The following is a 23,667-nucleotide window of genomic DNA, read 5'->3' as shown; positions in this document are numbered from 1 at the left end:
CTCAACTTGTCAGCAAAACTTACTTTAAATGCTAAACTATCAGACAATTATATACCCTCTTAATAACTTTGAACTGAATTTATTTCACCCCTGTAAAGCTTATCTGAAGTCACGGTTGGGTAGTGTTGGACACACGCATTTTGATTTGTCCACGTCATTTAATGAACTCATTTATTAAATCCGACCTAATTCCTACTAAAGCCCAACCCAACCCAATCCTTAAAACTTGACCCGACCATTAAAACCCGACCCAATCCTAATAAATACCCCTAATTCCATCACTCAATGTCATTTCTCTTACTTCAGCAGTCAAAAATTGTGAATTTTTGTTAATTTCCAACTCTATTTCACTCAAAATTAGATGATCTACTACTCGATTAGGGTTTTAGGGTTTTTCATAAATTGTTTAAGTTGTTGTATTTGTATTTAGGATTTTTTATCCCATAAAAATTGATTTTGCTCTAAAGATCGTATTTTTTTCAGATTAAATATGAATTTTGCATACATTACATTGAGGTTTCATCATGAAGGAAAGTTACAGCAAAAGCCTCGTATAAAGTACCATGGAGGTATTGTTACGGACTGTTTTGGTGTCGATATTCACAGATTTTCATACTTTGAGTTTCTTGGGTATGTTAAAGAAATTGGTTATAATGTTTCCTCGTGCATTATCTATATGAGACCTCCTAAACGTAATTACCTAGTAAAAGTGACTTGTGATAGGGATATTTTGGGTGTTGTACCTCAACTTAAAAATGGAGATATAGTTCAGCTTTATGTGTCATATTTAGTGGATGAACCCCATGTGGTCCCTTCCATCCATGCCATTGAATATATTTTCTATGTGGGTGAAAAATCTTCTACTTATTTTGACAAAGAGTCTAGTCAAGACTGTGGGATTAGTGAAAATTAGGGTTTGAAGATGGCGTTGTAGAGGTAGCAACACCTCAAGAGCTTTTCGTGAGTAAAAATTTAAACAGTGGTGCTGCTACTACTAATGTTGGGGAGTTGAGTGGTGTTGGTGCTGCTGGTTCTAATGGTGAGGAGTTATGTGGTGTAGATGAAAATTTGGGTAGTGGTGTTGCTACAACTATTGTGCAGAACTTGAGTAGTGCACCCTCTGCTAGTATTGTTGAAAATAGTGGTGGTGGTGGTGTTGCTGCTACTACTGAGAAGAACTTGAATAGTGATGGTGATGGGGTTTCTGCTACTGGTGAGCAGATCTTGGGTAGTGATTATGGTGTTGCTCCTCATGGTGAGCAAAACTTGAGTGAGACTAGCTTTGTTACTGCATCAGATGTCCCAATAATTTCATCTGATTGAAAAAGTGAATCTGATGATACTGCAAATTCAGACTATAAAGACTTTTTTTATGAAGGGGCAGATGAATATGGTAGTGATGTTCATGATGAGGTTAGAGATTTGAGGGAAGAAAAGAGAGCTGCCAAAAGAAGAGAGTTGAAGAAAAAAAAAGGAAGTAAATAGAGTCTAGAACTGAAGGGGTTAGTTTAGGTAAAAAAAAAGGAGTTGACTTAGGATATGCTGAGTTCTTATCTAACAAAAAACTACTTTAGAGGGAAAATAGCTAGAGATGAGCCATATTTTAATTTTGATGTAGACGCTAGCTTTGAAATAGATAGTGATGATGGCAATGATGAAGATGATGAAGTAGAACAACCTGCAAGAAGAGAAGAAAAATCAAGAAGAAGAAAAATAAATCATAAGAGAATTGTCTTTGATCCTACTTGTAAAAAAATAGTTTAGGAGCTTGGTCTTTGTTTTGAAAATGTTCAACAATTTAGAAAAGTTATTACTATGTATGTTGTGCAAGAACATGTAGAATTAGACAAGTATGTGAATAAACCAAAAAGGGTGAGAGTAAAATATATTGATGGTTGTCCATGGTTGTTGTTTGGAAGCTATGATTCTAGAACTGGAGATTTTCAGGTAAAGAAGTATAATCCAGTCCACATATGTAATGCCACAACCAAAAACAAACTTGTGAATTCAAAGTACTTGGCAGAGAGATACAAGGACAGGATTATATCTGAGCTTGACATTAGAGTTTTTCAGTTTCAAAACTTAGTGAAAAAAGAGTTAGAGGTGTATATTGAGAGGACAGTAGCAAGAAAAGCTAAAAATATTGTGTTGCAGCAGATCATGGGTGACCATGTAGAGGAGTTTAAAAGAATTTTAAATTATAGAGATGAACTTTTAAAGACCAATCCAGGTAGCACATGTGTGGTGAGGCTTAGTGAAGAAACCTTTGAAGATGAAAAAACAGTTTGTATCATTTTATATATGCTTTGATGCTTTGAAGAAAGTATTCAAATCTGGTGCTAGGAGATGTATTGATTTTGATGATTGCTTTTTGAAAGGTGTTTGTAAAGGTCAACTACTTGTGGCTGTTTGTAAAGATGGGAATAATCAGATACTATCACTATCCTGGGCAGTGGTTGAAGTTGAAAATAAATTCACTTAGAGATGGTTTGTTAGACTTGTGAAGAATGATCTTGAGATGGAAGATGGATCAGAATTAACTACTATCACTGATATGCAGAAGGTAATGTCTTTGTTGTTTATTTTCTTTATTTTTTTCTTTTAACTATATTTTCTATTTTTAACTATAATTTCTAACATTTATTATTTCTTGAAGGGTCTTGATAATGCAATTACAAAATTGATGTCAAATGCAGAACAAAGAATGTGTGCAAAACATATTCTAGACAACTGGTCCAAAATTTAGAAAGGTATTGAAAGGAGAAATTGCTTTTAAAAGTGTGCCAAGTCCACATATGAGCAAGAATTGAGAAGAAATTTAGATCATATGAAGCTGTTTGGTGATAAAATTTGTGAAAATCTTCTGTGGGAAAACATAAAAAGGTGGTCCAAAGTGCACTTCAAGTATCATAGTTGTTGTGGTAGTGTTGATAACAACATGACGGAAAGTTTTAATTCATGGATATTGGGACCCAGAAATAAGATTATCATCACAATGCTTAAAGAAATAAGGGTCAAGGTGATGAGAAGAATAGGACAATTGAGAGAGTTTATTGATACTTGGTTAATTGATATTTCCCCAATAGCATTAAAAGTATTGCAAGATAACACATCAAAATCAATGAAGTGCAATCTTAAGTGGAATAGTGAGTTTGGTTTTGAAGTTAAGGATAATTGGGGCAATACTTTCATAGTGAATTTGATAGATAGAACGTGTACTTGTAGGTCTTGGATGTTGAAAGGTATATTTTGTGGTCATGCCATAGCTGCACTACATTATAGGAGATTAGAGTCACTTTATTATGTTGCACATTGGTATACCAAGGAAACCTACCTCAAGACCTATAATTATTACATTCAGCTATTACTAATATGCAAATGTGGTCAAAATCAACCAACCCTTCTGTTTTACCTCCAACAATAAGAAATCTGTCAGGCAGACCTATCAAATCTAGAATAAAGAAGCAAAGTGAAAACAAGACTGAAAAGTTGTCTAAACATGGTGTTGAGATGAGCTGCAACATATGTCATGCCAAGGGTCATAATAAGAAGGGTTGTCATTTGGCTACAAGTTCAACAAATCTTGTATAGGTTCCTCTGCAGCACCAGGCACAAAAAGAGGAAGAAGAAGACCAAAAGAGTCTACAAAGATAACAATTGACTTGCCATTTACTACTGTTCATTTCTCTTTTATTTTCTTACATTTTTTGTTATGTGTTGTAGGCTGTTGTTGCTACTGGTAGAGAAAGAGGAGATGATATTATTGTTGCTACTGGTAGAGGAAAGAGAGTTGTTGCTGCTGGTAAAGAAAGGGGAGCTGCTGCTGCTACTATAGATGGAGTTGGTAGAAGAAGATGACCTCCTGCTGCTGCTACAGTGGGTAGTATTGATAGAGAAAGAGGACCTACAACTTCTACTGTTGATGGTAATAGTAAAGGTAAATGAGCTGCAACTTCTACTGTTATTGGTGTTGGTAGAGGTAAAGAAAGAGGAGCTGCAGCTTCTACTGCTATTGGTGTTGATAGAGGTAAAGGAAGAAGAACTGTTGCTAATAAAATAAGAGAAGCTGATGATGTCACTGGTGTTGGAAGAGGTAGAGAGACACTTTTTAAAAGACCTAGGATGGCTGGAATAGGGGTGCTTCAGACAGAAAGTGATTATAAAATTCTCAATGTAAGTTAAATTTGATAAAATTTCTCTAGTTTAAAGTCTATCTTTTAAAAGTCTTAAATAAATTTGTTCTACTTTATTTTTTCAGCCTGGAATGCCTATGAACTCCTCCATAGTGACTGGAGATCTTGGACATCACAAACCAACATCCAATGTGAAATAGAAAGGAAAGAAAACTGTGACCCAACAAAATCTTGAAGTCATGAGAGTACATAAAAGGATGAGGACAAAGTCAAATGATGCGGAAGTGAATCATCAACGACAAACAAGTTCATCAATCTTTCAGTAGAAGCAACCTGATTTTTGTTTTTGTGTATTGATGTTGTGTACTAAAATAGTAGTGACTTTCACTTAGGCAATTTCTATTTTGATTAGTGACTTCAATTATGCAGCTGTGACTGCACTAATTTGATTTGTAATTGTTTGATGTAAATGTGACTTCACTTTTGGCCACATATTTTTGTAGAAATATGAGTAGCTGTGATTGTACTATTTTGATGTGTCTGTTTGAAGCATTTATGCTCTTGTGTCTGCACAATTCTCATTTGACTATAAGCAATTGTGGTTGCTTAACTAGTACTAAGGTTAATGATAGTTTATGCAGTCTTGCTTAACTAATACTAAGGTAACTTCATTACAAAAGAAGTTGCATCATTACAAAGGAAACAAATGCTTAAAATGCAATCAATTCAACTACCTTTCTTCATATATATCAAGAGAACCACCAGCTAAAGTACATTACAAAAGAAGCTTAAAAGAAGCTGTACCATTCAATACAAATACAACAACCAAGTGCTCAAAAGACAGTCAACAGCCAAAGTAGATTACAAAATAAGCTTAAAGAAGCTACCCCATTCAATACAAAATAAGCTAGATAACTTCTAACAACAACCTATTCCTAAGGTAACCTCATTGAACCTTTCTTATGTATCATCCCAAGTGAATAGCTTATAGCTATTAGTAGTACAAAACAACAAAATACAACAAATTTAGCAATTCTTCTCCACTTTTTCTCTCTTCCTTTGACCTTCTCAATCTCTTTTTCCAACTTTTCCAATTTCATATCAACACAATTATCATCTTTGGATTCTTTGGGTTTGTCTACTTCATGAGAAGCTTCCTCAATAAATTTGTTCAACTCAAAGTTTTCAACTTCATTAATCAATGCATGATTGGCAATATATTGAGAAGACTCAACTAAATGCTCAAGCTCACCTAATTTCTCTATTAGTTTAGGAATCACATATTTGGACCTCGGATCAATATCTTTTCTATCCCTCCAACATCAAAAGTCGCAAGATCTTGGACCCTTCAATGGTGAAAAATAAAAAATGAATTAGCTTTTAATCAAGTTTATTGAAATAGTAAAAGAAAAAAAAATGATATCTACCCTATAATAAGACATGCCCAATATCTTCTGCCGGGATTCCTCGAAGTCCAAGATGTCTTCATATGCAACAAAAATTCATGATTACAACGAACTTCTTTGTACAAAGTATAATCATTTTCTTTCATACAAAGTTTAGTCAAATCAATCGATCTCATTATGTGCTAGAAAAATAGATTACGGTTCTTTAAAAGCGCTTAAATTTGAAACGGAAGAGAAATCAATCTCAAAATTTTGTAGAGGGAGCAAATTTTTGATAAATTGAGGAAGAAGAGAAGTAAATTAGGGTTTTTGAGAATGAATTTGGGTTGGGTGATTTGAGATTTATAATCGTTAATTAATTTAAAAAGAATATTTTTGTTTAAGAAAAAAATATAAAAGACAAAGATAGCACTTCGACGCACCCAGCAACACACGACTTCACTTCAGCTTTTAAGGGGTGAAATAAATTCAATTCAAAGTTATTAAGGAGTTATATAATTGTTCGATTAGTTTAGGGTCAAAATAAGTTTTGCTGAGAAATTGAGGAGTGATTTGATGTATTTTCTAGTAAAAAAAAATTGACATTTGATTTTGATAAAAAATAAAACCAATAGCAGCAACACAAATTCGCTTCTAATCCAAATGCCAAAATAGAAAAGAAAAAAAAAACTCTGGAAATCGCACGACTTTACTAGTACCCATTACCTCCATTACCTTCCAAAGGGAACATTTTGGATGTTGTAAATTGATCCTCTTTGCGGGAAACTTCGCAGAAAAGATCAATTCTTTGAATTTCATCAATCTTGTAAGTACCCTTTTCAGCTATTTTTGTTCTTATAGTAAGTTTTAATTGAAAACTGGGGATTATGTTTCTTGGGTAAATTTGAAGTCTTTGTTGGAAAAATGGAGAAATCTGATGTTTTTTTCATTAGAAAAAGTCCCAGACTTGGTGGGGTGTTCAATATTGAGTGTGCCCGTGTGCTAATGTTTTAATTGAAAGCTGGGGATTATGGTTCTTGGATAAATTTGAAATCTTGGTTGGGAAAAATGGAGAAATTTAATGTTTTTTTCATTAGAAGAAGTCCAAGACTTCGTGGGGTGTTCAATATTGTGTGTCTCATAGTCCTAATATTTATGTTCTACAACCGTGAGGATGTTGTGAGCAATACAGTTTTAAAGACTTCATCTTTACTTGCTAGTAAGTGGTACACAAGGAGTAAATTTGATGGGTATTCTTCAAAAACACGAGTGGTTCGTCGAGGGATGTTGCAAGTAAACGGGTCGAATGGTAATGATTTGGCTGTTAAAAGGCCCGAGTTATGTGCAGGATTGTTTGATCATGAGGGGTTTAAGAGTAGTTGTGATTTCTTGAAAGTTCACCCAGATTGTTCGTCTGGAGGGTTCTTTGATTACTTAAAGTTTTATTACTGTAGTTGTAATGGAAGTGCGTGGGGTTTTGTGGTATTTGGTGTTTGGCTTGCTGCATTGTTTTATTTATTGGGAAACACTGCAGCTGATTACTTTTGTTGTTCTTTGGAGAAACTGGCTAGTTTGTTGAAGCTATCTCCTACAGTTTCTGGAGTTGTTTTGCTCCCGCTTGGTAATGGTGCTCCGGATGTATTTGCGAGTATTGCTTCTTTTGTGGGAAGTGGTGCTGGTGAGGTTGGGCTTAATAGTGTTCTAGGTGGGGCTGTGTTTGTTACTTGCATTGTTGTGGGTGCTGTTTCTCTTTGTGTAGCTGATCAGGATGTTCAGGTTGACCAGAAATGCTTTATTAGGGATATTGTGTTTTTCATTGTGACGTTGATGTCACTATTATTGATCTTGATTGTTGGTGAGGTTAGTGTGGTAGCAACTATTGCATTCGTATTGATCTATGTTGTTTATGCCTTTGTTGTTGCTGCCAATGAGATTTTGAGGAAGCATGCACGAAGGTTGAGATTGGATGTTGTTACCCCTTTGCTTCCTGTAAGAGGAAGTATATTTTCTGAAGGAACTCAGGAGGATGACTCTATTTATAGCTCTTTGCTTGACGTTGAGACAGAAGACAACAGCATACAGTCACCTGGTTCCTTGCCTCAGTGGATGTGGGCATCCAATGTGGCAATATATTCTAATCAGTCATCGAGGGTGCATGATGGGGAAAGACCTTTGTGGGGTTGGACTGAAGAGGGTCTAGAAGTCAAGAGCCCGTCATTTTCCTGCTCTCAGCTGTGTTCACTTCTAGAGTTGCCATTGACTGTGCCAAGACGATTAACCATTCCCTTAGTTGAGGAGGAAACTTGGTCAAAGACATATGCTGTAGGCAGTGCAGCTTTAGCTCCTGTTCTTCTTGCAGCTTTGTGGAATACTCAAGACAATGTGGGTTACCTTGGTAGAAGAGTTGCTATAGTTCTTGGCATTTCTGTTGGTTGCATATTGGGTATTCTTTCATACAAGTATACAAGAGCCGACCGTCCACCACAGAGTTTTTTGCTTCCATGGGTTTTAGGGGGTTTTATCATGAGTATTGTTTGGTTTTATATGATTGCGAATGAACTGGTGGCGCTGCTGGTCGGATTAGGTGTTGTACTGGGGGTTAATCCCTCTATTCTTGGGCTCACTGTTTTGGCTTGGGGTAATTCAATGGGTGATCTGGTCTCAAATGTTGCTTTGGCGATGAATGGTGGAGATGGTGTGCAGATTGCTTTATCTGGATGCTATGCAGGTCCCATGTTCAATACACTTATTGGGTTGGGAATCTCATTATTCCTCGGTGCCTGGTCAGAGAAACCTTCTTCTTTCATACTTCCACGGGACAAAAGTTTGTTTTATACCCTATGTTTCCTCATGTTTGGTCTTCTGTGGGCCCTCTTTGTTCTTCCCAAGAATGACATGCGCCCTAACAAGATGCTTGGGGTCGGCCTTATCGTCATCTATTTGGTATTTTTGTCTGTTAGGCTGAGTAGTGCAATGGGAATTGTTTCATTATTTGGGCTTAGTGACTAATTGTTGCATGTTCAGAAAGGTTATCATTGAAATCATCTGGACTTGAGATTCAGATTGTCCCACTTGACTTGACTTGACTAGTGAGCTTGATTTGTATCTTCAGCATGGGACAAAGTTCCATTATAAGAGAGCACGTTATGCCCATCAGTGATGTAATCTGCTGTACAAATACTCATATAGTAGGTGCTCTTCAAATCCTTTCTTGATCCTTCTTCTCTCCGTGTTGTACGACCCTCATATTGTTTGTATTTCTGTAATAAAATTTCTTTTTATAGAGTAAAAAATTTCTCCCGGTGCAATGAAATCTGAAAATAATTTGTTGATGGTATATGTTTCGATTAATAAGCAGCTAGATGCTGAGTTACCCATTTTACTGAAAAGACAGCAAGACTACTTGTATAATGAACAAGATGATCACCATTTCATGTGGAAACATTATGGTGCTGTTGGACTAGAAAACCATTTTGTTTTGGGAGAATTGGTATTGGTTTTGTTTTTTGTAGGCGACTCTTTGGATTTAGTGTTTAATAAGCTTTGGGTTTGCTTCAGGGAAATTGTTGTTTGATTTCTTTTACTGGAAAATAATATCATATCAGTAGAACTCAAAACATTTTATGAGTGATGAATTAACATTGACTAAATATCTTTATTTGATGCTAAACGTGTTTTCAAAGAAATGGGTTTTGTGAGTGAATTAAATTCAGTTGAAGATATAGAAAAAAGTGTCTAAAGTGAAACTGAGTCCAAGAAAGTGACTAAATTGTCACACTGTCAGCGTCAAGTGAATCCACTTTTCAGAAATACAAAACAACCTTGGATTAAGGCTTAAAGTTCCATTTTAGGATAACATGTTTGGTTTCTAACCAAAATTATGTGGTGCCATCATGGTTTTTGGTGTCCTGTGGTGCATATTAGTTACCAGTGGTGCAGGCAATCAAGCTGGTGCAGTATGTGGGTGTCAGTGGCATCCTATTACTGTACGAGGCCCTCTTCTTCTTGTCATATCAAGGGAGCATGGCTCTATTCAGACACATGCGGTAGAGGATGTGCCGACTGAGGGACTGCAGGATGTACTTGTCGATGGAAGTGAAAAGTCTGGTTCCGAGTTCTTTGGTTTCCCCTTCATGCTGTTGTTGCTTGCAATGTACAGTATGCTGTGTCTTGAATGTTTTCGGCAAAACATCATTAGTAGCTTCTTGAGGAATTCCATGGCTCTCTGCTCCCCAGTGACTTCATGCTCCAATGCGTCTGCTTTATAGCATGGTCATTTCTTCCTGATTATACAGAAACTATAACCTAATGTCCAGTGAAGTAGAGTTTATACTATGCTGAATCATGTGATACGTCTATGTTCTGTGCTATTAATTAATTGATCATCCTAAGCGGAGTGTTACAATGTGTTGAAGTAGATGGCGACTTTCTGGTCGTCTCTCTTTTTGTCTCATTTGTGACGTTATCTTTGTTGATCAGAATTGTTCTACTAACTGGTCTAGCCACTGCAACTGGCAATCATTATCCTGATCTTTCTTTTGATAAGTTAAGATCATTTACTTGATATTACACCAAGATAAGGTCAAAAATGCTTACCACTATGTGGAAGGCTCAAACACCATTACTATAAATTGCCCAATCGGCTATATACACCAGATTGCTTCATTACACCAAAAAGATACATGAAAGTAAGGGCGTTTTGATACATCCAATTTTATTCTAACCGGTATGAAACCGTCTCCAATTCCTTTCAGTCTGTTTAGCCTAAAAAAGGCACAAGGGTAAAATTTTCATTACTTTCCTGTTCGACCGCCACAGGAAAAGGAGACTTTTGGCTTCTCACTTCTATATATGTTCTATTCCTTGCACTCCATATCTCCAGTAAAGGCATAGGTGCCTCCCCTCTCTGTGCTCATAATTGTTTTTTTCCTCAATTTACTTCATATAATGGTTGTTTGTGTCTATAATTGCTTTCTCTTACACCACAATTATGTTTTTTTTTACTAGTTTTCATATACCCATTTCTTCATTAAGCTCATGATTGTTTGTTCTTTGCACTATGAAAAAGAAAGTACTAAATTCATGTCTGAAAGGCTGGAACTAAGACCAAATTCCAAAACTTTGCATCCAAGTAAATCATAGTACATTGTGATTTATGTTGTTGCCTTAAAGACTGCAAATGCTTGTCTTTTGATAAAGAAACAGCTATCTATCTCTGTGTTGGTGACTGGACAAGTGGTATCTGCTTTTTTCCATCTCCAGTCCAGCAGTAAAATCTTCTGTACTTTCTCAATCTTACTGGGAAATAATGTGTCTTGTGTGAGATTGTCCATTCTAATAGTGACAAGCTATATTCAAAGAGAAATGCAAGGGTAAGGCTATGTACAATAGATCATTGTGGTCCATCCTTCCCCGTGCACAGCAGGAGCTTTAGTCCACGCGGCTTCCCTTTCTTGTCCTCATAATTTGACATCTTAGTTATTGGTTCTATGTCCGCTATGTCCTTCGCCGGTGGCCAACTTGTTCTTGTATAATAGTAGAAGGGTAGCCCAATGTACTAAAGCGCCTTCTATGTGCAGGATTTGGAAAAGGGCATAGCGGGTAGGGTTCTAGAAAAGACCAAACTACAAGGATTTATTGAACACAATCTTATCCTGCATTTCTACTGTAGATTATCCTCTAATTAAATTTACTAACGAACTTTTTAAAGGGACGTGCAACAACTCAAAAACTTTAATTATTTTGGACTAGAGAGTACCACCTAATTCCTCAAGTATCGATTTATATTAGCCGCCTGGGAGTCACATTCTACTAATGCAATTTGCATATTTATAAAATTCCCACCAAAAAAAGAGAAACTTTTGGCCAGAACTGCCCATCAATGGAATTTTTTGGCCAGAACTGCCCATTTTGAGCAAAAGTCAATTTTTAACACGATTAATGTCAAGCCATTTGACTATCATTATAGCCCTTCCCTAGCCACAATCCCCCTCCCCCCAAAGGATGAATGTTGATAAGGAGCGTCTCATTCTTTGGTTCAAATTAATCGAGCTTTAAAATAGACACCGTATTTAGAATGGGTAGCTCCCTCGCACACACAAAAAGAGAATCTTGGCGATGAAAAATTTTCTACTAGTTATTCTGATGCGACTAAGACATGCTAACTAGTAGCACATCGATTATAACATGTAAATAATTTACCTTTCAAAATCTTTGGAAAAATAGAATTTGAAACTTGATTTATTAGTATTTAAATGCTTCGAATATGAAGTAGAAGGTTTTGGGTTCTGAAACTTAAAACATGAAAAAATGTAATACAAACAATAGGTTATGAACCCACTATCTGGTTCTCCAAATTGCACGCTTACCACTAAGCCACATGGTTCAGTTAATATGGGTCCACAAGGATAGTTTATATACCTATCTTCCTGAATTAGTAATACAAATACAAGGTCTCGCAAAAGCTCCACCCCAATATGAAGAATCTTGAAGAATGTAGTTTGAGAATATGCATTTTTCTTAAATTACTTGAATTCAAGTTCTAAATATGAAGAGTTTTACTTCATATAATTAGTGCACTTTTTTGAGGCGAATGCGATTAACCTGATTAGTAAATTTTGTATACAAATACTCAAAATAAAGAAAGAGAAGAAGTTTATATGGTTGTTAGACCTACCATTGACCTAATTATTTCATCAATGAATTGGCTTTCCATCTCATAGAATAGAAGACCAAAAAAGAAAACAAAAAAACAAAATAATACCATGTGAAACAAAAACAAACAGATACCAAAAGACAAAGTAGAGATTTCAATTTTGATTGACATCATTTACAACTAACAACTAAACCACTTTCATTTAATAAAGGTGATAGTGTTGATTTCTTTAATCCATTGTTTTGTTCATTTCTTTTGTTTGGGTTTATAACTTTGGATATTTCATGCATCCTCCCACTCAAGATGAATAATGTTATCACTTATTCTTCAACGTGATCCGAATCCTGAAAGTGATCAACCGTTAGAGCAAACCTCGCTTGTCAATAATTAATGCATCCTAGTTTTTTCTAAAAACGTTTTGAATTTTCAAAAACCTTTTATGATATAATGCTTATATTTTCAAAAACTATATCAATGTTAGAGGAAATGCTTACTTAGCAATTCTTTAAGGCAAGACTTCTGACAAATTTGTCTTTCAACCCAATTAGAAGGCAAGTAAACTACCATTTTTTTTCCCAAGTGGATGCTTTCTTAAACTTTCAAGTCCCTTACAATAGAAGTCCTCTCATGCATCCTATAATTTGGGCAAAAACAATGGCATATTATAGGATGTTGACTTTGCTTTTTGAAGTCTTAAAGTTTTGGACTCCCATGAACCCCACTTCCTATTTCCACAAATCTCCAAATTTTTTCTTTGTTCAAAAAGAGATTGTTCATTAATGGAAATGCAAAAGTAAGAAAATAAAAAAATAAAAAGTTGGTTAATGGTGGAGAATTAACAACAGTCACAGGTATATTTAACCTTAAATTAATTAAAATTTGCAATTCTGCTTTATTTGCTTGTGAATAGTCACAAATTTACCATAGTTCTTAACTTTTCCACCACTTAATCACTTATATGTTATGCTAAACTTGTATTGTTACTTCATATTTGACGTAATATAGTTCAAATAAATTTACCAATAACTGAGAGACGAAAAGTGCTATTATCCCTAAGAAAAAGGAACAGGAAATATCTTTTTCCTTTGCCCCACTTTCTCCATCATTTTCCCTCTCATTTTTCTATTATCTTTCCTACATTCCAAACATGGGACAAAAGTGTTGAAAATTAGAATAAAAGGCTCTCTCATTTGCACCTACTAAAAACACAGAACAAGTAAGATAACAAGAGAGGCTCATGGCTTCTTCAGTCTCTATGAATATTCTTTTTTCATTCATAGTCCTATTTTCAGCTTCATGTGTTGTTTCATATACAATTCAAGACCAATTCTATCAGTGTATTACTCTCCATTCAGACCGTTCGATCCCTTTCTCCACAGCTTTCTTCACTCCTACTTCCAATGCTACTTCATTCAACTCTGTACTTAAATCCACTGCCAAAAATCTAAGATGTTTGGCACCTTCTGAACAAAAACCTCTACTTATTTTCACTGCTTTGATCGAATCTCATGTCCAAGCAGCTGTCATTTGCGCGAAAGAGCTAAAGATTCAGCTCAGAGTGAGGAGTGGAGGCCATGATTATGAAGGCATATCTTATACATCAGGAATGAGGAGATCAGTGCCCTTTATCTTGCTTGACTTTGCTAAACTTCGCGCTATCAAAGTGGACATTGAGGACAACAGCGCTTGGGTTCAAGCTGGTGCGACGATTGGTGAAGTGTTCTATAGGATTTCAGAGAAAAGCAAGACACATGGTTACCCTGCTGGTCTATGCACCAGCTTAGGAATTGGTGGTCATATCACTGGAGGAGCTTACGGTCCTATGATGAGGAAGTATGGTCTTGGAGCTGACAATGTTGTCGATGCTCGGATTGTTGATGCAAGTGGCAGAGTTCTTGATAGGGCCTTAATGGGAGAAGACTTGTTTTGGGCAATCAGAGGGGGTGGAGGAGGCAGTTTTGGCATAATTTTGGCTTGGAAACTTAGACTTGTTCCTGTTCCATCAACTGTGACAGTTTTCACAGTTCCAAAAGCACTTGAAACGGGTGCAACAAAAGTTCTAAACAAATGGCAACATGCTGCACACAAGATTGATGAAGATCTCTTCATCAGGATTCTCATAACTCCAGCCAATTCAACGAATGGGAAGAAAACAGTGGTAACAGCTTACCAAGCCTTGTTTCTTGGAAGAACTGATAGGCTTCTTGATGTGATGAATCATAGCTTTCCTGAATTGGGATTGGCACGAAAGGATTGTGTCGAAATGAGCTGGATTGAATCAGTCAATTACATCGCTGGTTATCCAAGTAATATTAAACCTGAGTTCCTACTTGAAGGAAGGCCATTACTCCCTCCAGTGTACTTCAAGGCTAAATCGGATTTTCTCCGAGTGCCAGTTCCAGTAACTGGACTTGAAGGGATGTGGAAGAAGTTTTTACAAGAAGATTCACCAATGATGATATGGAATCCCTATGGAGGAATGATGGGGAAGATATCAGAATCTTCAATTCCATTCCCACACAGAAAAGGGGTCATCGGCAAGATACAGTATTTAACAGCATGGACAGATGCAGACAAGAAATCTGCAGATAAACATATCAACTGGATCAGAGGGCTTTATGAGTATATGGAACCTTTTGTATCCAAGTACCCTAGAGAAGCTTATGTGAATTATAGAGATCTTGATTTGGGGATGAACAAAAATGCAAACTCGAATTTCTTGGAAGCTAGTGTTTGGGGGAAAAAGTATTTCAAGAACAATTATGATAGGCTTGTGCTTGTGAAGTCTAAGGTTGATCCTGATAACTTCTTTTGGCATGAACAAAGTCTCCCAATCCTTCCCTTCAAAGTTGGTCAAGATGGGAAAAGTTTGATTCACTGAAGAACTACTTTTAGTCTGATGGTATATTGTAATAAGTTAAGTTTTGCTTTTCATTTGGTTTCATGACCTGCAATGTATTGTAGCAGAAGTTTGAAATTATATTTTAATGGGTCCTAGTTGACCATGATTTTCATTATATATGTGTTGTTGGTCGATTTAAATGTAAAATGAATTTGAGGAACAACAATAGCAACAACAAACCCAGTATAGTCCCACAAGTGAGGTCCGGGGAGGGTGGAGTGTACGCAGACGTTACTCTATCTTTGTGGGGTAGAAAAGTTGTTTCCAATGAACTTGAGGAACTAACTACATACAATAAAACTACATGACGAAGGGCCATAAAACCCAAAGAGGATCCGCTCATTCTACACAGCATAAATGTTGATGTTCGGTGCTATAGAAAAAATAGTTGAGAAATACAGATTTGTGTAATGATACATACTATATTTTTAATTCTAAAGCGAATTTATACAAGGATCACATATAAAAGTTGTCCACAAATGTGCACATTCTTCATCAAATTCTTCGAAGAGACGCCAACCTCTTCTCAAGTTCCTCAACATCGGCAGCCTGTCAGAACTGCATTCACATATATAGGCGAATTGTCGCAAACTTCATGTTCCTAGAAGAACTAGGAAGGACCTCCTTAGGAGTCATTTCATATTAATTTCATGGCTAAAAGAATACATACTACTAGGGTGGAGAAATTCCAGATTGACTCAGTACATGCATATAAAATATCGCAGTCAGCATTTAGCAGAAATCAGTATAAAACTACTGTATCAGAAGCGTAAAACCAGAGAACAGAAATGAAGTATCCTTGAGAATTGACTCTTGACAGTTTGATATGGAAACACATGTAGACACACAAAAATCCAACTAATCCAAGTATGACGATGCATGATATAAAACAGTTCCCACATACCTAGGTGGCACAACGTTTTCGACTTTGTTCGATGCAACCCGACCTTTTGAAGCTGCAGACAACTGCCAAAAATAAAACATCAATAATAATAAACCAGCTTTTAAACAAAACTAAAGCTAATGAAATCAACTGATCATACGCTCAACTATTCTTAATCCAGAACCTACCTGTGATGCAATGCCCACACCAATCTCGTCCAACACCTAAAAATGAAAACCCAAATTAGAATAGATGAGCAGGACAGTACAATTAGGAAACAGACTAGCTATGTGATGAATAAGGAATAACTGAGCCTCGTTTGTAAGCTCCTCAGTTTCTTCTTCAGCTTCATCTTTATCCAAAGTCTCATCAATGGTCTCTGATATCATCTCCATCTGCAATAATCCAGATATTTTAGTATGTTTACGCTGAACCTCAAGAGTTTGTCTTAGTTTCATTCAAGACGTTTCATTTGCCCAGAATCGTCGAGAACTCACAGCATGAAGTAAAAGTCAATAACGGGATAGGTTAATGTGCTTACTGTCATGTCCAACTGTGACGACAGCTTCCGGAATTCTCTGATCACTTTGACTTGTTTTGCAGGTGCCATTTGCTGAGAAATAAACATAAAGAGTAAACCAATTTAACAGATTTACACCTTAATAACGACTTTCGTAGCACGGACCTAAATGCTAGCACAACACAAACAAATATTTTAAATTTCAGAAGTTGTGATGATTTGAAAGAAAAAGGGGAAAGAAAGTCCAAAAACATAATCGGTACCTTGTTCATGGCAGTCATCGCTTTAGTTGCACCTTTCATTCCAGTAGACATAGAGGTGCTAGCATATAGTGCCTACAAAAGAGAAAGGAAGCCATGTAAGGATTCGCTACCATTTCAATTGCTTAATCATAAGAAATAATAATCTGAAAAAAAATACTAACCTGTGTATGAGTTTCTATACCCCTAACCTGAGCACGACAACCTTGCAAATTTACAATTTGTTGCTGCAGGTGCACAAGTTCATGCGCTAGAATTTTTGTGGTGGCCTGACAAGTCAAGGTGTGAGCAAGATTTACTTGGGGGGAAAAAGAAATGGCTAATGTGCAGATAAGCAGGGATGAATAAGTTCTCTCCCCAACCCGTTTTAGAACAATGCATTTCGTTCCACAGTGGTTGAGCACGCTACATAAAAAGAACTACCTTTGATCACATAGTATAATGTCCATTTACCACCAAAGCTACAACTAATTGAGTTCTTAACAAATAAATAAGCCTCAAAATTTGTTTAGTCGTGATTCAAACTCGAGTATTATCAAGCTCAAGTTGAGTTATAACCCTTTTTATCGGTATTGAGTTAAATTTAAAACATATAACTCCAATAAATTGCGGGCTTGGATAGGAAAAAGGAGATTCTTGGATAGAAAACTAGCTAACATGGCTCACACCCTGATACAAGGTTTTATGTGTATACATAAATGCAATAAGTACATGCAGACAAATTCTCTGGAATCCGGATTATTGCTGGTGTGAGAATGAACATTAAGGATTTGAAATTAGAGTAAAGCATCTAGTATCCTCCTGAACTATGACCAAATTCGTTACGACACAGTCCAAATTTATAGGGTTCTATTACCTCCCTAAACTCAATTTTAGTATATTTTTGTCACCCTTTTTAGCTGATGTGACACCTTTTTAACTGACGTGACACCTTTGACGTGGACCTCATTTTTATGTAATAAAGGTGTTATGTCATCACAAAAGGGTGACGAAAATACGCTAACATTGAGTTCAGGACCCATGTGAAGTTAGAGTGTGTCGTAGCAACTTTGGCCATAGTTCGAGGGGGTACTGGATACTTATCTCTTGAAATTAGTTGGGTTCAAGCTCGAACTCTGGCTCAAGCTCTAATTCAATTCGAACATTTGACAAGTATATTCCATTCAAGCTACCTAGTTACCAGGGCAAATCAATGTGTTTCAAGTTTGAACATCATTTGAAGGATGATTTATGCAGTCGGGAAAGGCTGAGACTATGTACTATACAATAACATACGCAATATAGTCCCCCAAAGTGGGATCCGGGAAGGGTAGAGTGTATGCAGACTTTATCTCTTCCTCGGATTTCAAGACTATGAACCTTCTTCAAATTAGGATACTATTCAATAATTTTCTTTTTGGGAGTTACTATATTGTGCAGTAGATCACTGCATCATGGAAAACTCTCTGGGAATACAAACTAACTCTAATCTAGTTAGTGTTTAGTTATCTTAAATTGTTCAACAACAATGTCATAAGTAGAATTTATTGTTGTGAAATAGAATGAAAACACCTATAGAACTCAAGTGAAACTCGGAGAAAACTTCTCATTATACAAAAGAAGACTAACCATACAAAGTGATTAAGGGAAAATGAAAACTAACTGTTTGAATTCTCTAATTTCCTCCTTTATATACATGAGCTAATCCCACTAACCTGTACAACTGTCAACTACTAAAACATAACCAACTCATTAAAGGATCCTATTATTTATAACTAACTTTAACTACACTATTATGTAACTAATAACTAACAAATTACGTTATATCTCCTTTCTCATTACTCTCCCTCAAGCTGGCAGGTCTAAAGACATTTAGCATGCCAAGCTTGGAAATCAAATATTCATGTTGTGGTCTAAATAATCCTTTCGTCATGATGTCTGCTTGTTGTTCTTGCGTCTTTAAGTGTTGTGTCTTGATCAGCCCCTTTTGTATCTTCTCTTTGATAAAATGGCAATCTATCTCTATATGTTTTGTCCTCTCATGGTACACCGGGTTTGCTGTAATTTGCAATGCAGCTTTACTGTCAGAAAAAAGAGTCACAGGCAACTCTAACTCTTCCCCTAGTTCCTTGTACAAAGCAATAATCCATACTAGTTCTGAAATTGCAGAGGCCATGCTCCTATATTCTGATTCTGCTGAACTTCTAGAAATTGTTGTCTGCTTCTTTGACCTCCATGAATCTCCATGTTTAATCAAGAACCCTGTTACTAACCTTCTTGTATTCGGACATGCTGCCCAATCTGCATCACAAAATGCCACTAGCTTGTTCTCTTTTCTGCTACTCATCAGAATTCCCATAGCAGGTTCCCTTTTTATGTATCTTACAACTTTGAGTGCTGCTTCCATATGAGTTCTTTTGGGATTTTGTAGGAATTGACTTAATGTTTGAACTGCAAAGCCAATGTATGGTCTAGTCAAAGTCAAATACAACAATCTTCCAATCAATCTTTGATACGAACTCTTATCTGATAATTTTGTATCATCTTTAATTCCCATTGCTTGATTAACCTCTGCAGTGGTTAGTTTCAAATTGCAGTCTAATGGTGTCCAAGATGGTTTTGCTCCGGTTAGTCCCATTTCTTCTATCAATTCAAAACTGTATTTCCTTTGATTAATCAATATGCCTTTAGATGATCTGCTAAACTCTATTCCCAGGAAATATCTCAGTATTCCAAGATCCTTAATCTTGAATTTAGCATGTAGAGTTTGTTTGGTCTGTTCAATCAGCTTCAAATCATCACCAGCCACCAACATATCATCTAAATATACTAAAATTATCACCACAATTTTATATTGTCGTTTGATGAATAGGGAATGGTCCAAACTACTTTGCACAAAACCAAATTCTATCAATACATCAGTAAGTTTGACATTCTATTGTTTGCTGGCTTGTTTAAGCCCATATAAGGACTTTACTAGCCTGCATACCATGCCTGGATACTCCCCTGGCTAGTAAAACCCTCAGGCAAAGACATGTAGACTTCCTTATGCAGATCACCCTGAAGAAAAGCATTGTAGACATCCAACTGATGAATATGCAAATAAAAAGTTGCAGCAATAGAAAGAACACTCCTCACTGTCACCATCTTAACCACAGGAGAAAAAGTATCATGGTAATTAAGACCAGCTTTCTGATTATTCCCTTGGCAACTAATCTAGCCTTGTATCTTTCTACCTCCCCATTGGATTTAAACTTCACCTTGTAAACCCATTTGCATCCAATAAAAGTCTTATCAGGTGGAAGAGGAACTAAAATCTAGGTCTTATTTGCTTTAAGTGCTTGAATTTCTTCCTGCATAGCTGTGATCCATTTAGGATCTGAGCAAGCATCTTGGTACGATTGAGGTTCAGCAACACAAGAGAAAGCCACCAAGTAAGATTGATAATGAGAAGACAATCCATCATGACTTAAAGAGTGAGAAAGAGGATAGGAAAACAATTATGCAGCATGATTAGTAACAAAATCAGTCATCCAAGTTGGTTTCTTCTTGCACCTGGTGGAGTGCCGAGAAGGAAAAAGCTGAGCAATAGGTGGTACTACTAGAATGACTGCATCAACAGGAGCAGCAGAAGACTCAACAATGGGGTCAGGAGCAGCCTCCCCGGGTAGTAAAGGGGATGGATCAGCAACAAGTACAGGGATATCAGGAATGACATTCTCAAAAAAATCAATAGAGACATCAATAAAAGGTGGTGCAGTAGGGGTAGAAGAATGGAATGGAAAAGTATCTTCTCTAAATGACACATCTCTTGAGATAAAGAAAGTACTTGTGAGCATATTATAAAGCACATAACCTTTTGTGACCTCTGAATATCCCATGTGAACTGAGGGAATAGCTCTGGCCTCAAATTTGTCACCAACGGGCAAACATTTAGCATAACATAAACACCCTAGTGTTCTCAAGTGGTTTATGGTACCCTTGCAGCCATGAAAGACCTCAAAAAGATTCTTCCCTTGTAAAGTTGAGGAAGGTAACCTGTTGAGCATGTAAACAACACCAAGAATACAGTGACCCCAGAATTTCAAAGGAATAGAACCTTGAAATCTAATAGCCCGAGCCAGCTCCAAGATGGACCTGTGTTTTCTTTTTACAACCCCATTCTGCTGAGGGGTGTAAACACATGATCATTGATGGATGATTCCATGATAATTAAACAAATCAATGCAAGCAGAATTAATAAATTCTGTACCATTATCTGACCGCAGTATTTTGATTATTTTCTCAAATTGTGTTTGGACCAGCTGTATAAAATACTTTAATACTATGATAACATCACTTTTTAGTTTTAGTAGGTAAACCAAAGTCATGAGAGAATAGTCATCTACAATAGTCAAAAACAATCTATTTCCATCAAAACAATTTATACATCCAAGTGCAGTAATTCAAAAATGGAAGATGTTTTTGATGTACTGTTAGTGAAAGATAATCTAGTATGTCGAGCAAGTGGACATACTTCACATTTGTCTAGAACTTGCTTGCATTCAGCATGACTAAGACTAAGTAATTTTTCCATTGCTCCAACATATGCATGACCCATCCTTCTATGCCAAAGCAGGATGTCCAACTTATTCCTTCTTGCTATCAGTCCTCTAGGAACTTGTTTATTCTTGTTATCAGATCCATTATGGTGCAACAGGTAAAGTCCCTCAACTTACTCACCAATCTCCAGTACCTTTCCACTTGAGAGGTCCTGGAATATACAGAAGTTAGGGAAAAACTTGACTAAGCAATTCAACTCTTTAGTTGACCTGGATACTGATAAGTGATTATACTTAAAGTCTGGTATGTATAGCATATTTTTAATGGACTCTCCATCCATAATTCACAATGACAAACATGTGAAATATCTACAGTCTTTCCATTAGGTAAGTGAACCTTTCTACTACGGACAACACTAGGTTCCATTTCAGCACTTAACAACTCTTTGTTGGAAATCATATGATTTGTTGCACCTATATCTACTATCCATTCCACTTTATTATCATTCAAACAAGAAGTAGATATAATACCTGTAATCTGAGCATCAACCACATATGAGACAAGCATATTACCTCCCATGTTTGCTGAGTCGGAGTGTTCAGTTAAGAGAGCTGAACTATCAACTGCATTGTCTTTGTCAATGACCTTCTTAAACTGAGAATAATGATGAGGATTATCCATGTGTTGCACCATATCACCATATTGCTATTGTAAGTAGTTGTGACTTCTAGAAATCTTATTGGATTCTCCACCAAAATATTGTGCACTTCTCCGATTTTTATAGCACTCTGCATTCCTGTGAAGATTATGTCCTGAGTTATTGTAATTGTCCACACATGTAGATGCTTTGTATTGACCCCTTCTATGAGCAATTCTCACATTGGGTGAATTTTCTTTACTCCCACCTTCTCTCATATATGAACCATTGTTATTCCCAGAAGTCCTTTTGAATTTTAAATCCGAAGGATAGCTATGCAACCGATAGTAGTCATCTGCAACATGTCTCATCAATTTGCAGTATTCACATTTTGTACTCTGATTAGGGTTCCAATTTTGCCGAAACTTATTGTTAGGAGGATGTTTAGCATTCATGTAGGCAGCTATATCCAGATTTGTAGTTGTGGTTGTAGAATTAGTTAACATTTTTTGGCTCTCCCTTTCGATCATCATGGAGTATGCCTGATTAACCTAAGGAAGGGGAATGAGCATAAGAATTTGAGCGTGTGATTGTTCATATGTTTCATTGAGACCTATTAAGAATTGCAGAAGCTTTTGCCTCATCATGAATTCACCAAATTCCCTTGATTTTGCACAATCACATCCCGAAAAAGGAGCTAAATAATCGAATTCTGCCCAATGCAAATGTAGCTTAGTAAAGTATTCTGCAATACTGCTGGTACCTTGTGTCGTGGTTGCAATTTCTTTATGAAATTGGAAAATGCGCGAACCATCAGCTTTATCAAATCGCTTCTTGAGATCGTTCCAAACAGCACATACATCAGAAGAATAGACAATTGGTAACGCCCCAAAATCCCATTCCGAGATGTCACACGGTGCTTAAGGCTACAAGTAGCCCTAAGTTAACCCTTTGAGCCTGTTACTACTTCTAATACTTGCTTCAGGATAAATAAGCTAAACAATGATACTTTATTGTATCAACTATAATCCGAAATAATTGAAAATAATGTCTGAATAGCAAAAATACTAATAATCTAGAACACAACTTCAACTGACAGTCTAGTCTGACAAAGCCTCTACTACTCAAACTGGAGAGCCATTGGGACAGACCCCCAACTGACTCACTACGACCTGAAAGTAAAACTCAAAACACTGTGAAAACGAAAAAGTTGCAAATATAGATCCTCGAACCATGAGGACTCGCCAACTGTGGGCTGTTTTCTTGATCTCTGCAACTAACTTCTTCTCCAACAAGCTGAAAAATAAGAATTACATAAGTTAACAAGTACGTATATAACAACACATAAGAAAAAGATTTGAGTATTGTAAGAACATTTTCTATGAACATTTGCTTCATATGTCTATGAACCTTTTCCTGTTAACCTTATCTCCATTTGTAAAGATCAATCTCCTGTTTTTTTGTGTCCCCCCCCCCCCCCCTTCCCCCCAAATTGAAGGAATGGGGAGGAGGATTACAACATGGGAAATTTAACACTCACCAACAAGGAGCTGAAGTTCAGGCAACCAACCAACTGAGCTACTAAGATGTACACACAAAGAAATGTACTAAAACTGCTTACTTATTAACATATTCCCAATGCATAACATCGAATATAACATTTGTCTTCTCATTTACAAAAATAAGCTGATAATGATTTAAATAAAAAATAAGAATGACATCCAACTAGTACACATTCACCACAAGAGTAATTTTTTTTTCGTGAAAATCG

General features: G+C 36.4%; 3 protein-coding genes across 3 annotated transcripts; 2 read left to right on the top strand and 1 right to left on the bottom strand.

Annotated features, from left to right (window-relative positions):
- The first annotated feature begins 6,159 nt into the window (after positions 1–6,159).
- Positions 6,160–8,855, top strand: LOC107859015 (cation/calcium exchanger 4). The gene has a single exon (XM_016703863.2). The coding sequence runs from the start codon at positions 6,587–6,589 to the stop codon at positions 8,525–8,527; it is 1,941 nt and encodes a 646-aa protein (XP_016559349.2). The 5' UTR covers positions 6,160–6,586; the 3' UTR covers positions 8,528–8,855.
- Positions 8,856–13,312: 4,457 nt separating this feature from the next.
- Positions 13,313–15,190, top strand: LOC107859014 (berberine bridge enzyme-like 15). Its single transcript, XM_016703862.2, has one exon. The coding sequence runs from the start codon at positions 13,411–13,413 to the stop codon at positions 15,052–15,054; it is 1,644 nt and encodes a 547-aa protein (XP_016559348.1). The 5' UTR covers positions 13,313–13,410; the 3' UTR covers positions 15,055–15,190.
- A 380-nt stretch (positions 15,191–15,570) lies between these two features.
- LOC107857996 (vacuolar protein sorting-associated protein 2 homolog 2-like) lies at positions 15,571–23,331 on the bottom strand. Its single transcript, XM_016702745.1, has 10 exons — positions 23,321–23,331; positions 23,138–23,192; positions 19,760–19,762; positions 16,903–17,007; positions 16,742–16,813; positions 16,500–16,571; positions 16,273–16,353; positions 16,147–16,182; positions 15,967–16,041; positions 15,571–15,624 (listed from the first exon to the last, which is right to left on the bottom strand). Exons 1-10 carry the CDS (start codon positions 23,329–23,331, stop codon positions 15,571–15,573), a joined length of 564 nt encoding a protein of 187 aa, XP_016558231.1.
- Between the last annotated feature and the right edge of the window lie 336 nt (positions 23,332–23,667).

The sequence above is a fragment of the Capsicum annuum genome, chromosome 2, assembly GCF_002878395.1.
Source record: "Capsicum annuum cultivar UCD-10X-F1 chromosome 2, UCD10Xv1.1, whole genome shotgun sequence".
NCBI lineage: Eukaryota > Viridiplantae > Streptophyta > Magnoliopsida > Solanales > Solanaceae > Capsicum > Capsicum annuum.
This window is presented reverse-complemented; position numbering and strand designations above follow the sequence as displayed.